Below are 16484 nucleotides of genomic sequence, written 5' to 3'. Positions count from 1 at the left end.
ATTAGTTTTGGTCAAGTTAAGCTTCGTATACTTTGACAAAGTTTCTAAATAAAAATATGAACACATACAATAATAAATAAATAACATTAGATTCATTATTGAATGTACTTTCACATCATATAAATTTGTTATGGTAAATATTTATATTGTTTTTTATAATCTTGGTCAAATTTACAAAGTTTGACTTCAGCCAAATCTAATATGCAGAGTAAATAAAAACGGAGGGAGTACCATGCATGTTTGGAATCCTATTCTCATAATTGCCATGATTGCAATATTATTTCTCATAACTGCCAATTACTTTAAATAAGATTCTAACCATTCAATCGTATTCTTACATTTATGTGCAAACATATACCCTCCGGGGAAACAATATACAAGTTCAAGCAAGGTACTTTGGACCTCAGCCATCAGAGCTTTCAATCTAATTTGTAATATCCAAATAAGTCAATGTGAAACAATGTTGTACCCGTTATTTAAAAAATATACCCTCTCTTGCTAGGATTTATATGCACAACATGTTAATTATAGTTTTTCTGTTCAAAATCATCTCTAATTCATTTGGTATATTTGAGTATTCTTTTTGTTTTGTTGTAATCATTAAGTTACAAAACCATCACATTTGAGGCAGCTATGGTTTGCCACCACATTTGCTAAAGTATTCAAATACTCACTGCCACTGGTCTAGAAACGAAGACTTTTCAAATACCATTGATCAAATATTCTTCTCTAAATATTTACTGCTTACATTAATTTCATCATGCATATATAGAAGTTTTTTCGTTCTCCAAAGCTTGGAATAAACATTTTTTACTTTCTTATAAAACCCAACAATTGAAATGATGATATATAGGATAGAGTTGGGATAGCACCAATTGAAGAAAAGCTTGTCCAACATCATCTGAGATTGTTTGGGCATATTCAGCGCAGGCCTTCAGAAATTCCAGTGCATAACGGACGGTTAAATTATGTTGATAATGTCACGAGATGTCAGGGTAGACCGAACTTGACATGAAAGAAGACTGTAAAGAGAGATATGAAGGACTGGTGTACTCCCTCCCTAAAGAAATATAAGAGTGTTTTGATCTAAACGCTCTTATATTTCTTTAGGCCGGAGGTAGAAAATGAACAGTGAAGAGAGGGGCGCAGGTAGAAGAAGGCATCTCCACCGTTGGATCTGCATATGAAGGTTGAAACGATCGACTGACCTTGAATTTATTTTCTGTCGACTTACACCTAGCCTCTCTCCTGTTTTTTTAATCAGATTTACAAATACATGACGGGTTAGGGGGCTCATCCACCCGATTAACCATCCAACCATATGTTGGCTTCTCTAGCTTGGATATTTGATTTGCACACTTATGTGAAGTTGTTTGTGAACTTATTTCCCTTTTAAACTAAACTTAATGAAATCGGCAGAGCTACTACCTTTGTTCATCATAATAAAAAAAACCACTGGCTACTGACGTTCTGATTTTTTTTCCATCTGGGGTAAAAAATGTCCAAGGGAAACAAATTGTTCAAATCCGCAACCAATTCATCCAACTGTACAGAGTGTGAACTGTGATCGACTGATCGGTGGGTCTGTCTACAGCTTACATCGAAGCCCAAAACTCCGCAGCAACTTGTTCAGGTACCTCCTCGGCCGCGACTCCTGGCTTTCCGCGCCGGCGCCGCCATGCCCGTCTCCGGCGAAAACTGCTCGGAGGAGAACCAGGCGGGGGCTCCTCCCCTCATACGCCGCCGCATCGGGATTCTCCTGAAACAGATGGAGATAAGAAAGAGGCACTTCACGGTGGATCAATCGATCCACAGACGCAGAATTCCAGGCCATGTACTTACCAGCGTGTAGCGCTTCCAGTCGGCCTCCTCGGCGACGACGACCCGGCGGCGCGGGTCGTAGCCGAACCGCGGGTGGCTCTTGGTCCGGCCCACGGCCTCGAGCTCGCGCCGGAACTCGCCCACCCGCCGCTGCAGCTCCTCCACGGCAAACCCGGACCCCGTCGCCGCGTTCAGCTCGGCGCGGACGGCCGACCAGTCCTCGCCGGTCAGGTCGCCCACGCCGCCGCCTCGTCCCGCCGTGTGGCGCTGTAGTAGGTCGAGCAGCTTGGCTTCGTGCTGCCTCGTCCACGCGTCCACGTGCAGCCTCGAGAGGATCTTCCGGAGCGCGCGCCGCGACGCCGGCTTCCTGGCCATGGCCTTCCCGGGTTCCTCGCCACCGCTGCCGCCGTGCGCACGCGCGTTGCCATGGGCATGCACATGCATCTCCTGGTGCACTTCATGCTTCGCGGCCGTCCAACCGGCCGGCACCTGCAGCCTATGCATCTCGTCCCTGCAGCGCGAGCACATCGATCGGTCGTGTCATGTCAGCCGAACGTCTTTTGCCGGAAAAGAATTTAAGAAAGGAAGCTATTCTTGACGGAGCAGAGCAACGCGCACGTACTGGCACGGGGTGCTGTCGGCGGTGCGGAGGCGGAGACCGAGGAAGAGGACAGAGTCGTGTTGGACGCCGTAGTCGGCGAGCGTCCGGTCGTCGTCGTCGAGGTGGCAGCCGGCGAAGAAGAGGCGCTGCATGGCCACGGGGAGGCGCTCCCGGGCCATGACCATGCCCTTGGCCTGCGCCACGGTCCCCGCGTCCAGCGCCACCCGGTCCCCGCGCAGCGTCCGCAACATGATCCTCATTTCCCCGACCGATCGAGCTCAGAACGTCTTCATGATGGGAAAGAAAAGAGTTTGTAGCTAGAGAAAGAAAATGGGAAAGAAAAGAGCGGAGGGGAATTAGATGCGCAGGAAGGGTTTTGGCTGGCGATGGCATGGGAAAGATGGCGCGAGGGAATAAAGCGATCCCAACGATGATGGCTTCGGGCGCCAATGCGAAGGCAAGTATTTTTTCCATCTCTCGAGCTCCATGAGGCCCGTTTGTGTTAAAAATCCAACAATTGCATTTCAAAGTTTCAAAATTTTGTGAAAAAGGTTCACATCGTCATATGAATGCATGTTACATGTGTGCAATTTTTCGTGAGAAAATAGATTGACATGCGAGCTACAAAAAAAGTGAAAATCGCTACTATGTTTTTTAGTCAGCAGTACATGCACTTTTCATGTTTTCAAAATTGCAAATTTGTCATGTGTTGTGTAGCTCGCGTGTCAATGTATTTTCTTATGAAAAATTTCACACAGGTAGTATGCATCCATATGTCAATGTGCATTTTTTTCAGAATTTTTTGAAACTCTGAAATGTGATTTTTGATTATCTTTTTCCAAGAAAACACGCTCCATAAATCTCAACCATCAAAGGGCTGCACAACTATATTTGTCTGCTAATTTTGAGTCGTCTCCGGGTTACTTGTTTCTCGGTCGATGTTGAGACATAAGAACCCCCGACTTGACGTCATGATCCATGAAAGTTTTTACAATTCTGTAAAGTTTGACTACAATTTTGTTTGGCCGTGCATGAACACATCAGAACCGATTTTACAAATTTAGTCATTGGCATGTACTCCCTCCGTTCCCAAATATAAGTCTTTTTAGAGATTTCAACAAGTGACTACATACGGAACAAGATGAGAGAATCTACATTCTAAAATATGACTACATACATCCGTATCTTGTAGTCCATTTGAAATGTCTAAAAAGACTTATACTCCCTCCGTTCCAGAATAGATGACTCAACTTTGTACTAAAGTTAGTACAAAGTTGAGTCATCTATTTAGGAACGGAGGGAGTATTTAGGAACGGAGGGGGTAAAAGATATTTATCATGTGATAATTTATTGGTCTACTACAAAAGAAATAAGGAATGAATGACTATGTGGATCGTAGAGGCCGGTGGCAACAACCTCCTAAAAAACCTAAAAAAAAGGAATTGCTGACGGATGTACGACAGAGTACAACGTCACGAGGTACACTCAAGACCAGGAGACACGCGAAAAAACGACGCCAGCAGGTGCCCCCTGCAGCAGATCAATTAAGCCAAGGCGGTCGTTGCAGTTGCACCGGCACAGTGCGGCTCTTGAATAGGCCGGCGAGCGCCTTCTACTCCATCAGGGTCTCCGGTTTAATAAGCCTCCTGGGAGCGGTTACGATAAGAGCACCCAAAGCGGCAACGAGCACGCGGCGAGCGGCACGGCGCATTCAGGTGCACCACCAACCTCTCTGACCTCGTCCCCCTATACATATGTCTACAGCACCCGCTCCAGCCCACGCATCGTTCGCCGAGAGCGTAGAGTACAGCAAGATGGCGCCTAGCACTCGTAGGGCCAGTGTCATCCTCGTCGTGGGGATGCTCCTCGCGTCTGCCATGGCAGCGGTGGCGGCCGACGCAGCGGAGGCCGAGGCGGCGGCTGAGGTGTCGTGCGGGGACGCGGTGAGCGCGCTGATCCCGTGCGGGTCGTTCCTGGTGGGCGCCGTCGCCGGGGCGCCGAGCGAGAGCTGCTGCCGCGGCGCGCAGGGGCTGCGGAGGATGGCGGGAACGCCGGGCGCGCGCCGCGCGCTCTGCAGGTGCCTGGAGCAGTCCGGCCCGTCCTTCGGCGTGCTCCCGGACCGCGCCCGGCAGCTTCCCGCGCTCTGCAAGCTCGGCATCTCCATCCCCGTCAGCCCCCACACCGACTGCGACAAGTAAGCCCACACACCACTCGTGGAGTACTACATTACACTAGGGATTTTGCCTGCATGGGAAAATGCTACGTAGCTCGTCAAACTAATTGGTTCTCATGGCGCATTTGCATGCATGCATGGCACTATCGCAGGATACAGTGAGCGACCGACCGGCGGACGAACCGATGGTGCGACGCGTGCATGCGGTTTGGCGTGAAGTGATGGCATGAAAAGTGTTCGACGGAGGAGTTCATGGCTGAATAAATACCACTGTAGCTACGATACCTGTGTTTCGCCTGCCCTGCTACTACTGTAGTCATGGTTGAATAATGGTCTCCACTATTAATCTTTCGCATTCGTACGTACTCCCTCCGTCCGAAAATACTTGTAATCAAAATGAAAAAAAATGATGTATCTAAAACTAAAATACATCTAAATACATTTCTTTTTATTCATTTTGATGATAAGTATTTTCGGACGGAGAGAATACCTAACTGAATTGCAAACCTATCCACGTATCTCTCCTTAAACCCGCCCCCAAGGAATTACCACAACTCGCACAAGAATTTTGCTCCCCCAAACAGTTCATCCAGGCGACACAAGACACATCACATTCATATTTGTGTCGTGGAGGCTGAGGGAAGGGGCGTCAACAAGGCGAGTGATGGGCGTTGGTGCGCCGGCCGGAATTTCGGCCGGTCGCACCACAAGGGTATGATTAGCTTCTTATTAACCGCACGATGCTTTTCTAAACTACTTCGCTAGTTAAAGAAAAAAAAGCCATGACTCGCGAGCAGCCCTGTGATCCCACAGCTCGTCGGCCGCCCACGTCGGCTCCAGCCGCCACCCTCGTCACCGCCGGCCGCCGCCCTCGCATAACCTCCTCCCCCACGTTCGAGAAAAATCGCTTCATGGAGTTTGTCACACGAATCCTCGCCGGTTCCAGAACGAAAAACCTCGTCTGCAACCTTCAAAGCTAACGCGGCGTCGCCGTCCTCGTCCCTGGGCAGCCGCTCGTCGTCGCAGCAGCCGCCCCATCGTCGCAGTACAGTGTTTATTTGCTTGTATGAACTTGTGTAGCCGGTTGTATCTTTTTTTCATCCACCATTGTAGCATCTTCGTTGCTTGTCCTTCCATCTTGTACCAGTACCGCTGCCGGTTGTAGCATTTCGCAGTATGTGTTTGTAGCAAAGCATGATGCTGATTGTAGCAAAAATCAGAACATCGTTGTGCGATGCAGAAAATCACGACGGCAGTTGTAGCTAGACAGGACGCTGGTGGTAGCAATTTTCATGCTGGTTGTAGCATGTAGCACAAAATCCGCGACGCTCGTCCTCGCACAATGTTGCTTGGAGCAGCGCTGCCCGTCCTCGCCGCCCGCGGTCACCACGCTCACAAGCCTCGGGTGTAGCGAAAAACGAAGCCGGACGTAGCAAGAAACGAAGTCGATTGTAGCAAAAGGCAAGTCACCGTGCATGGTCACCATGCTCGCCATCTTATTTTGTAGCAAAAAATGGAGCCGGTTGTAGCAAAAAATGAGCTTGTTGTAATGTAGTAGCTCGCGGTTGTCACAGCCAATGGCGGGAGGTGGTGTTTGGACAAGCTCGTCGTCCCCGTGAGCTCCGCCGTATGCAACAAACTGACAGCCGGTTCAAGCTTCCGCCGTGCCGTCGTCCCCGCGGGCTCCGTCGTATGCAACAAACTGACAACCGGTTCCAGCAAAATCAGCCTGCTGGTTCCAGCTTTCGTCCTCGTCGTCGATGTAGTAGGTTGCAGCAACGCCGGCATGCTCCAGCGTACGTAACAAATCAGGCGCCGGTTCCAGCATCGCGCGACCACCGTGGCAGCTCGCCTCCTTGCCGGTTCGATCTCGCGAACGCAGCACCTCCGTCAACACCCTGCATCACCGCATCTAGCCCCCCGTATCCGCCATTGCAGCTCCTCTCCTCCCGACTCCTACCTTGAATCATCGAGGGTTGGCACGGCTAGGAGCTCACCGGAGGCCATGACCATGGGGGAGGGGTGGAGGAGGAGGAGGCCATGGCGGAAAGCATGGGGAAAAGGGAGAGGAGTGCTGGGCAATGAAGACCGGCATCGGAGCAAGAGGAGGAGCGCGGCCATGGCTGCACGCAGCGGGAGAGAGAGAGAGAGTTCCCGAGAGGAAGAAGAAGATAGGAAAAAGGCAAAGCAGTACATGTGAGCCCGCAAGGACGCGTGGCTCCCTGGTATTGGTGGGTGTGCTAGGCGCGCGGGAGCAAACTACACCATCGATGGGAAACGTTTCCCCGTCAACAATTGTTGGTCAAGGTAGTTATGGAGTCTGTACTCTTGTATTGTATACGGCTTAGGTAGCTTTGACTGTGCAGCAGTTTTGTTGAGTAGTGTTGCACGTCGCTCGGTAATGGCACACCCACGATCACGCTCGGCTGCGGCCAGCGCCCTGTATAACTCTGCAGCCTCGAGCATAATCCAAGTGTGTTGAATCCCATTCTCTTCCTCCCTCGCAACATGGTATCAGACGTCTCGGACCTGCTCAATCCCTTCTCGCAGGCTCCCGATCCCGCTTCCGCTTCCACCATGGATGACAACCCTGTCCTCTCCCCTCGCTCTCTGTCGACGGCGCCGCCGGTGTTCTCGGTGCGGCCGCTGGCGTCCTCAACGCCGAACCACTCCAGCAGGCTGCTCCCGTCGCCCAGCCCGTCGCCCCACCTATCCTTCCTCCTCCACCGTCGGTTCCCTCCGCCATCCTCCAAACTGTCGATATTCGCCGCCACGTTCCTGTCGCCCTGGATCTTCTCGCCGGCAACTACTCTCAGTGGAGGCGCCACTTTGATACTGTGCTCGGCATGTTCGGGCTCGGCGCGCACGTCGACGCCGCCGCGGCGGTCCCTCGCCCCCGTGATCCTGAGTGGTAGATGGCAGACCACACCGTCGTCCACTGGCTGTACTCCACTATCTCGCCGGAGCTCCAGGAGGCGGTCATGCAGCCCGAGGACACCGCCTTGACCGTGTGGCGCGCCCTCGACGACATCTTCCGCAACAATCAGCTGGCGCGCGCCGTGTACATCGACGTCGAGTATCACGCCGTCGTCCAGGGGGACATGACCGTGATGCAATACTGCACCCAGCTCAAGGGCTTCGCCGATCAGCTCCGCGACCTCGGTCAGCCGGTGACGGATCCTCGTCAGGTTTTCCACCTCCTCCGCGGTCTTAACCGCCAGTACCACTCCGTGATTCCCCATATCACTTCCCAGGATCCGCTGCCCTCGTTCCTCCAGGTGCGCTCGTTCCTCCTCTTAGAGGAACACCGCGCCGCGCAGACTGCTAGGCTGCAGTCCGCCCACGCCCTCTGGGCTGGTCGTGGCTCTTCTTCCTCGTCGGCCCCAACTCCGGCTCCGACTCACCCACCTCCCGGCAACGACAACAGCGCGCGCGGGCGCGGGCGCGGTCGCCGCCGCGGCCGTGGCAACGGCGCCGCTCCTGCTTCACCAGCCGCACCGGCGCCTCGCGCGCCCGTCTGCCCGGCTCCGGCGTCGGGTGCCAACTCCTGGACGGGCCTCGTCCAAGCCTGGACGATGCAGTGGCGCACCCCGGGCACCGGTGTCCTCGGACCCCGGCCAGGCACACCGCACCAACAGGCGATGTTCGCCGCTCCCTACGACACTCCGAGTGGCTCATCTGCTGGCTACGGCGCTCCGGGCGGTGCGCCTCCTGGCTATGGCGCTCCCGGCGGGCCTCCGCCTGTCTACGGCCCGCCTCCCTCCTACGGGTCTCCTGGCGCCAGTTCGTCCACCGCGCCATCACCGGCGTGGGACATGCAGACGCTGCAGGCAGCGCTCCACAGCGCCACCGCGGGGCCGTCCTCGTCAGGCACTGCCAGCGAGTGGTACCTCGATTCCGGCGCCTCCGCACACATGTCTTCCAACCCTGGTAATCTTCACTCTCTTCGCCCATTTCATTCGCCTTCTCAAATCATTGTGGGCAGGGGCGCTCACCTCCCCGTCACCCACATCGGCGACGGTGCTCTCATCGCCGGTACCTCACCTGTTCAATTGCGCAATGTCCTCGTCTCACCTTCTCTCATCACGAACCTGCTTTCTGTTCGTCAAATTTGCCGCGATAACCCTGTCTCTGTCGAGTTTGACAAATTTGGTTTCTCTGTCAAGGATCTTCGAACCAAGGAGGTGATTCTCCGATGTGACTCGGATGGTGATCTCTATCCCGTTCGCGCGTCCCTCGCTTGCTCCTCGTCATGCCTTTGCCGGCCTCGCCGACTCCAACTTATGGCACCAGCGTCTTGGACATGCTTCACTTCGCCTCGTCGCCGACCACCTCTCTGTTGGGTTCAGCAAGTCCGCGCCTCACTCCTGCCACGCTTGTCGTTTGGGCAAACATGCCCGTCTACCTTTTAGTCGTTCCTCCAGCAGTAGCATGTTCCCTTTTCATGTTTTGCACCTTGATGTATGGACATCTCCGGTTGTAAGCATATCTGGTTATGAATTTTATTTGGTTGTGCTAGATGATTATACCCATTACGTCTGGACCTTCCCACTCAAGCGAAAATCTGATGTGCTTCCAGTCCTGTTAGACTTCTATGCTTATGTGCAGACGCAGTTCCAGCTTCCCATCTTCTCTCTTCAAACAGATAATGGACGTGAGTTTGATAGCGCCGCTGTTCGGTCTCTCCTAGCTCGGCATGGCACTCATCTACGCCTCTCCTGCCCTTACACAAGCCAGCAAAACGGGAAGGCAGAACGCATCTTGCGCACGCTCAACGACAGCATTCGCGCTCTTTTGTTCCATGCGTCCATGCCTGCTCGGTTCTGGGCTGAAGCCCTAAGCACTGCCACGTACTTAATCAACCGCCGGCCATGCCATGCTACCACACCCTGCACCCCGCACGAACTCCTCCTCGGAGTCGCTCCTGACTACTCTTTACTCCGAGTCTTTGGGTGCTTGTGCTACCCCAACCTTACTTCCACGGCTAAACACAAACTCGATTATCGGTCCCTCGCGTGTGTGTTTCTTGAATATCCACCTGACCACCGTGGCTACCGTTGTTTCGATCCCATTTCGCGCCGTGTCATTACCTCTCGCCATGTCTACTTCCACGAGACAGTCTTCCCTTTCGCCCCTCCCTCCCCCTCTAACGCCGCCGCTCCGCCACCGCCTGCGACTGCTCCACCCATTTTGCAGGTGCCCGCGCTTGATGAGCGGGCTTGCGATCGTGCCCCATGTGCGCCTTCGCCCGTGGCCTCTGGATCGCCACTGGACAGCTCCGTTGTGCGCATGCAGCGCGCGCGATCGGCGCGTTCAAACTCCATCGCTCGATCCTCGTCCAGCGGCAGCTTGGAGTCTTCACCGCCCAGCCTGCCCGCCATGCAACGGCATGCAGCCGCTGATGCGGCGATCGACGGCCCAGGCACGCGCGTCTCTGTTGACGGCCCTTTGCCTTCCACACGCGTGCACCCAGTGTCGAGCAGCTCCTCCGCGCCGTCGTCTTCTACTGCTCCACCACCTATACCACGGCGTATGGTCACACGTGCCCAGACTGGTGTTCTTCGTCCAAACCCGCGCTACCATCTGATGCGGTCTCGCCGGTTCCCTCGTCGGTCCGTGCTGCCGTTCGCGATCCGCGTTGGCTTGCTGCCATGCGCGATGAGTTCGAAGCTCTCGTGCGCAACCGCACCTGGGAGCTGGTGCCTCGCCCCCCCGGCACCAATTTGATCACCGGCGAATGGGTGTTCAAACACAAATTCAAGGCCGACGGAGCTCTCGAGCGTTACAAGGCCCGCTGGGTTGTCCGCGGGTTCCGACAACGAGCTGGTGTGGATTACGGCGAGACATTCTCGCCGGTCGTCAAGCCCGCCACTGTCCGTACGGTGCTTACTCTCGCCTCGTCGCGGAATTGTCCTGTCCATCAGCTTGATGTATCCAACGCCTTCCTACACGGCACCCTGGACGAAGAGGTGTATTGTCTTCAGCCGGCGGGCTTCGTCGATGCCGCCAAGCCTCATCACGTTTGCCGGCTCTCCAAGTCTCTTTATGGCTTGAAGCAGGCGCCGCGCGCATGGTTTCTCCGCTTCACCAGCTTCCTTCGGTCCATCGGCTTCTCTGCGACACGCTCCGACTCCTCGCTCTTCACACGCCGCCATGGGAGCGACACTGCAGTCCTACTGCTCTACGTCGACGATATCGTCCTCACCGCGTCCTCGCCTGCGGCGCTCCGCCATGTCGTCACTCAGCTCACCGGGGAGTTTGCCATGAAGGACCTCGGTCCTCTGCACTTCTTCCTCAGCATCCGGGTCATGCGCACGCCGGCGGGCTTCTTCCTCTGTCAGGAGCAGTATGCAGCTGACATTCTGGATCGCGCCGGCATGGACACCTGCCGCTCGTCTCCCACGCCGATCGACACCAAGGGTAAGTTGCCGACCGCGGCCGGCCCTCATGTCGCCGATCCGTCTGCCTACCGCAGCATCGCAGGCGCCCTTCAGTACTTGACGATCACGCGCCCGGAGATCGCGTACGCCGTCCAGCAGATCTGCCTGCACATGCACGATCCCCGCGAGTGCCATCTCGGGTTGATCAAGCGTGTGCTCCGGTACGTGCGCGGCACGCCCGCCCTCGGCCTCCACCTTCGCGCCTCGCGTGTGCTGGACCTGCGAGCGTTCACGGATGCCGACTGGGCTGGTTGTCCTGACACCAGGCGCTCCACCTCCGGCTTCTGTGTCTACCTTGGCGACGCCCTTGTCTCTTGGTCTCCGAAGCGTCAGGCCATCGTCTCACGCTCCAGCGCCGAGGCCGAGTACCGTGGCGTCGCGAACGCCGTCGCCGAGTGCGTTTGGCTCCGGCAGCTACTTGGTGAGCTGTTCTCTCCCGTCGACAAGGCCACGCTGGTGTATTGCGACAACGTCTCCGCCGTCTACCTGTCGGCTAACCCCGTCCATCATCGCCGGACGAAGCACGTCGAGCTGGATATTCTCTTCGTTCGCGAGCGTGTGGCGCTTGGCGAATTCCGGGTTCTTCACATCCCCACACGACAGCAGCTCGCGGATATTATGACGAAGGGGCTGCCGTCCGAGGTCTTCTCCGACTTCCGGTCCAGTCTTTGCGTCGCCGCCGCCGACGTCACGACTGCGGGGGGTGTTGGTCAAGGTAGTTATGGAGTCTGTACTCTTGTATTGTATACGGCTTAGGTAGCTTTGACTGTGCAGCAGTTTTGTTGAGTAGTGCTGCACGTCGCTCGGTAGTGGCACACCCACGATCACGCTCGGCTGCCGCCAGCGCCCTGTATAACTCTGCAGCCTCGAGCATAATCCAAGTGTGTTGAATCCCATTCTCTTCCTCCCTCGCAACAACAATGACATACGGGGTGGCTTGCTAAGCGGCTCACTTCACTTGCTAAAAATCTCCTGAACAAATGCACAAACGATGAGTTCGAGGTCAACAGAGCGAAATAGCCGGAGGGCACGCGCCACTGTTGCTTCTTTTTTTGAGCAAAAGAGGATTTCCCCTCCGATTTTCATTAAAGAAATCAGGCCGAAGCCGAAAACAGTCTAGTAGTCTTACAATAAGTAGCAGGACGGAACATAAAAGTGGAACCCACGAAGAGGATGGGCCACTGTTGCTTCTTGCCGGAGCCAACCACGTCCGTGGAGCCGGACTTGCCGATTCGCCTCTGAGCTTCCCATGGGAGGCCGGCTTTGGGGTGAGATGGGGTGATTGAACGTCTGCGTGCAGGCGATCGTGCGGCTGGCGAGGCGACCGACCCAGGCACGCGATCGATTGGCCGACGCCCAGGCCCAGCATCGTCCTTGCGGTTTGCGTTAATTAGCAGCAGTCGAACCAAACACGTAGGTGTTCCACACAGAAAAACACGTCCTCCATATATAGTCCGTCTCAAGGGGAAAAAATTGGGTGGAGACGGGCTACAAACCTCCTCCCGTGCATACCCGATCGGATCTGCCGCCACCTGTCCCTGCTCTCCATCTAACGCTAGCCTCTCATCCGCACCTGCGCGTATGTTTCTCGGCTCGAGTACCTCGCATCGGCTCCAGGAAACAACTACGCGGCTCGTATCAATCACTTCCGCAGTAATCGGAGTTTCCATGGCTGAGCGATCGGAGCCCTCTCCACGTGATCGGACTGGTGGGCGTGGGATTCCTCGCTCGGGGATGGCCGCCGCGCCAGAACGCCTCGCCGCCCTCTCTCTCCCATGGCTGCATCAGCCCGGAACGAGAGTTATGGCCGCCGCGGGTCGTGCACCTGCTGCCTGAAGTGTCGCCTCCATCGAGAAGGACGGGAGTTGCCACGCCGGAGTCCGGCACTATCGCCGCCTTGGATCATGTAAACAATGCAGATGAGGACGGCCGCTGCTCCACCTTATACAGCCCGTTGTCGACGGCGGCGCAGGAGGCAGCAACATGCGACATAGACTTGCCGCCACCGCACGTAACAGAAGACCAGGAGTATGACACAACCAACATGACTGGAGAAAGAGGCCAGGAGGACGATGTGATCGACAGTGGTCGTGGAGCTGACAGAGAGGAGATACAACAGGTATGGTTGTTGCTGGTTCTACGAGATTGTCCCTTACAACAATCTGAGCTTGCATGTGTGCAATACATTACAGTACATTGTCATGCCAAAAGCTAGATTAGGAAGTCAAGATAAGATGTTTCTCTGTAATGAACAATTTCAGGATGACATACTAATAATTTTGTAAACAATGATTTGCTCATATTTGGCTTGATAGTACAGTAGCTTATTCAAAACAAAGTATTCCATCCATGACGCACCTAATGTAAAACTAATGTGTTCTGAAGAAGAACTTAAGTATATATTTTACATTGTGGTAATGTAATTTTAATTTTCAACACTTTTTACTGTAGGTGGTTGATAAAGTTGGGCAAGCTTTGATCGTTCCGGAAGTGGGAAAGTCATTCGATTCAGCAGGAAGCATACGACATGTACAACACGTATGCCGGCAAGATTGGGTTTAGTATCAGAAAGAGCCAGACAAAGCGTCGCCGAGATCGAACTATATACCAGAAATATATAGTTTGCAGTAATCAGGGAGAACGAGAAACCGAATCATCAAAGGCCACTACAAGAACAGGTTGTCAGGCTCGTGTTCAATTTAGTGTAAGCATGCCCTCAAAGTCTTCAACATGAGCGATGTTTTTATTTTGCCATCGCAATATATACTAAACAGATGGACAAAATATGCAAAGAGAGGCTTCTATATTGAGAAGCAAGGAACTGATACGGAAAATTTGAAAACACAAGCGGCCCATATCTCACGGAAGGCAACATCTGTTGCATTGAAATGTTCGACAGTGAAAGAGCTTCTTGATGATTTGGAGAAAGCCATAGATAAGTTGGACTTGGAAGCAGACAATTCTCTTAGCAAGATGAAAGAAAAATCCAGCGAGGTTCCGCTAGTTTCGACTGAGTGTGTTGCAGAGACCTTAAAAGGTATTGTATCGTTTAGAGTTCCTCCGGTGGTAAAAGGCGCAAAGAGTAAACGATCAAAAATCTCTCTTGAAAGGAAGAATGGAAAGAAAAAGAAAAATTCTAAAAAGAAAGGTATTGATCGATTGTACCCAATCTAGCAAAGCTATTATCCAGTATATGTTTCTATAGTCATTTTTATTTTATTTTGATTTTTACGTCTGACTATAGGAGAAGATCCAAAGAATGCAACAGAAAATAGAGAGGAACACAATGATCCAAATGAATTGATCGTAAGACAGGGCTTGTACTCATTATTTTCCTTTCATATTCTACTTAATCTATTGTTTTAAACTATTTCATTTTCCATGATGTAGGACCTTAATGCTAGTAGCATCGAGGCTATGACAAACTTTGCAAATGATGTTCATTGGCAACCTTCGACCATAGGTTCTTCCTTGATCCAAGGCGGATATGCTACTGCCTCAATGCCAACATTATCAAGTGATGTGTATGGTCAGCCTTCGACCATGGCTTCTCCGTTGATTGAAGGCGGATATGTTAATGCATCCATGCTAACATTCTCAACAGATGTGTACGGGCAGCCTTCGGTTCAACAAGAAGCCACATTGTCCTCATCCGTTAGAAAGTTACATTTCGATAAATAGCAGTTCTCGACCTGTAACATGTTTTCTGTTTTAACAAGTGTGACATGGTTGAAGTTTGACTATTTTTCATATGCTTTCGAGAATAATGTGCTCTATCATTCTGATGGAGTGCCAAATCATGACAATATGGAGCCTTGCTTTGTAATATCTAGATGATTATCTATTTATTCTCATAGGTTTGCTTTACTGGAATGCTACTCCTTGGTGTTTAAACTTGAGTCCAATTTGAATCCATTTGCAATCACTTTCCAATCAGGGTTGTATGAGTACAATGAAATGTTCAAACGTAAAATGTGAAATCTTCATGCCTTCAGTTTTGATACATTGATGTCATCCTTTTCTAACAAAAAGGAATTCAGGTTCTCTCTTGTAAAAGCTAGCAGGACCTAGCTGTGATTTCCTGTTTGCAACAAAATCAAGATATGAGCATGTAAAAGATGATATAAAACATCAGTTTTTTTTTTTCAATTTGTAGATGATCACAAGAATCTATCCTTTTACAAATCAGAAAATTTACAGTCAATAGTTCTGAACAATTTACAATAGAGTATCAGCATTATTTTCATCAAAAGTTTCTGAATCTTGAAATTCACTGAAGAAAGTACGTTGTAACCAAAAGAACATGCTTCCTTGCAATCCATTGAGCAGAACACCAGCGAGCATTTTGACATCTTTTCTGACCTCGTAGCAGGCCATGAAAATACAGATATAATACAGTCTACTTAACACGATCTACTTCATGTTCTCGGTGTCATCGGATTATCTGTTTAACCTTTACTTCTTCCCTCTTCCTACCCCAGCTATTTATAAATCCAACATCACCGTTAGGCCACTCTAAACCTATTTGCAAACCTGAACTATCGCTGCACCAATTATTATTATTTTTCGAGAATGACAGTGCATCAATTATAATACAGAGAAGTTCAAACAACTCTGGCATTTAAACTGTAGGAGACTTTATGGAACACAAACAAGTTGCATGTGATGGTGTCGGAACATAGAGCACATAACAATGCAATCCAAGAAACGGACATGAACAACTGCTGCGAAAAAAAGGAAAACTATTTTTGCTTATTGATAATAGAAATACAGTGTGATATCATTCAGAGTTGAAATCTGAAAATTATACTCGTTCAACTATTATACAGTCATGCTCTATGGAGAGAGGATATTACAATTGTGATGCCCATTGACAAGAAAACTGCAACGACCACAAAGCTACAAAACCAAACTATTATGGAAGACGCTGGTTCATCAGTGAAAAGCTACTCTTCTTTTCAATCGGGAAACTGAATTCATTCAGTTTTTGAACACGGATATCATATCCGGCCGGCGAGCTCATGGCCACGAGAGCACGCCGGCGCCATGCACGCACATACTCGCTGACCGGGCGCTGCACGCCGTGAGCCAGCAAGGGCGCCTCCATGCCCAACTTCGGCCGCCACGGTGGCTGCCATCTGATCTGGGTCTTCTGACGCCGACAGTTTGAGCAGCTCTCCCAGAACGCGCACCACTCGTGGAGTCGTGGGCATAGGTGTCCATGGTGCCTCCTGGTCCGCCGTCGCCACCACTCTCCGCGGGCGCCGCCACCTCGCTCCGCCGGCATCGCTCGGCCTTGGCTGTCCGCTGGATGTGGAACAAGATGGGGATTGTGTTCGGTTTCTTGAGCCGATATGGCAGCTTACCGATCGAGCCGAGCGGAAGCGCCGGGAGCGACGGAACGAGCCGAAGAAAGGAGCGCTACAGCGGGCGCGAGCGGATGCCGTGG

General features: G+C 52.1%; 2 protein-coding genes across 2 annotated transcripts; one reads left to right on the top strand and one right to left on the bottom strand.

Moving 5' to 3' along the window:
- Positions 1–1396: 1396 nt before the first annotated feature.
- On the bottom strand, positions 1397–2777 carry LOC119306546. The gene is made up of 3 exons (XM_037582734.1): positions 2444–2777; positions 1843–2332; positions 1397–1759 (listed from the first exon to the last, which is right to left on the bottom strand). Exons 1-3 carry the CDS (start codon positions 2680–2682, stop codon positions 1589–1591), a joined length of 900 nt encoding a protein of 299 aa, XP_037438631.1. The 5' UTR covers positions 2683–2777; the 3' UTR covers positions 1397–1588.
- A 1367-nt stretch (positions 2778–4144) lies between these two features.
- Positions 4145–5050, top strand: LOC119312407 (non-specific lipid-transfer protein A-like). The gene is made up of 2 exons (XM_037588138.1): positions 4145–4616; positions 4748–5050. The coding sequence occupies exons 1-2, from the start codon at positions 4177–4179 to the stop codon at positions 4755–4757; spliced, it is 450 nt and encodes a 149-aa protein (XP_037444035.1). The 5' UTR covers positions 4145–4176; the 3' UTR covers positions 4758–5050.
- Positions 5051–16484: the final 11434 nt, after the last annotated feature.

This window comes from Triticum dicoccoides, chromosome 5B (assembly GCF_002162155.2).
Source record: "Triticum dicoccoides isolate Atlit2015 ecotype Zavitan chromosome 5B, WEW_v2.0, whole genome shotgun sequence".
Classification (NCBI taxonomy): Eukaryota; Viridiplantae; Streptophyta; class Magnoliopsida; order Poales; family Poaceae; genus Triticum; species Triticum dicoccoides.
This window is presented reverse-complemented; position numbering and strand designations above follow the sequence as displayed.

Bases quoted from the DNA above. Each gene is read 5' to 3' on its own strand.
- LOC119306546 (XM_037582734.1), bottom strand. From the start codon at position 2,682: ATGAGGATCATGTTGCGGACGCTGCGCGGGGACCGGGTGGCGCTGGAC. The intron at 2,333-2,443 runs GTACGTGCGCGT...CTCGCGCTGCAG, and splicing joins GCCGACAGCACCCCGTGCCA to GGACGAGATGCATAGGCTGC. The intron at 1,760-1,842 runs GTAAGTACATGG...CATCTGTTTCAG, and splicing joins ACTGGAAGCGCTACACGCTG to GAGAATCCCGATGCGGCGGC.
- LOC119312407 (XM_037588138.1), top strand. From the start codon at position 4,177: ATGTCTACAGCACCCGCTCCAGCCCACGCATCGTTCGCCGAGAGCGTA.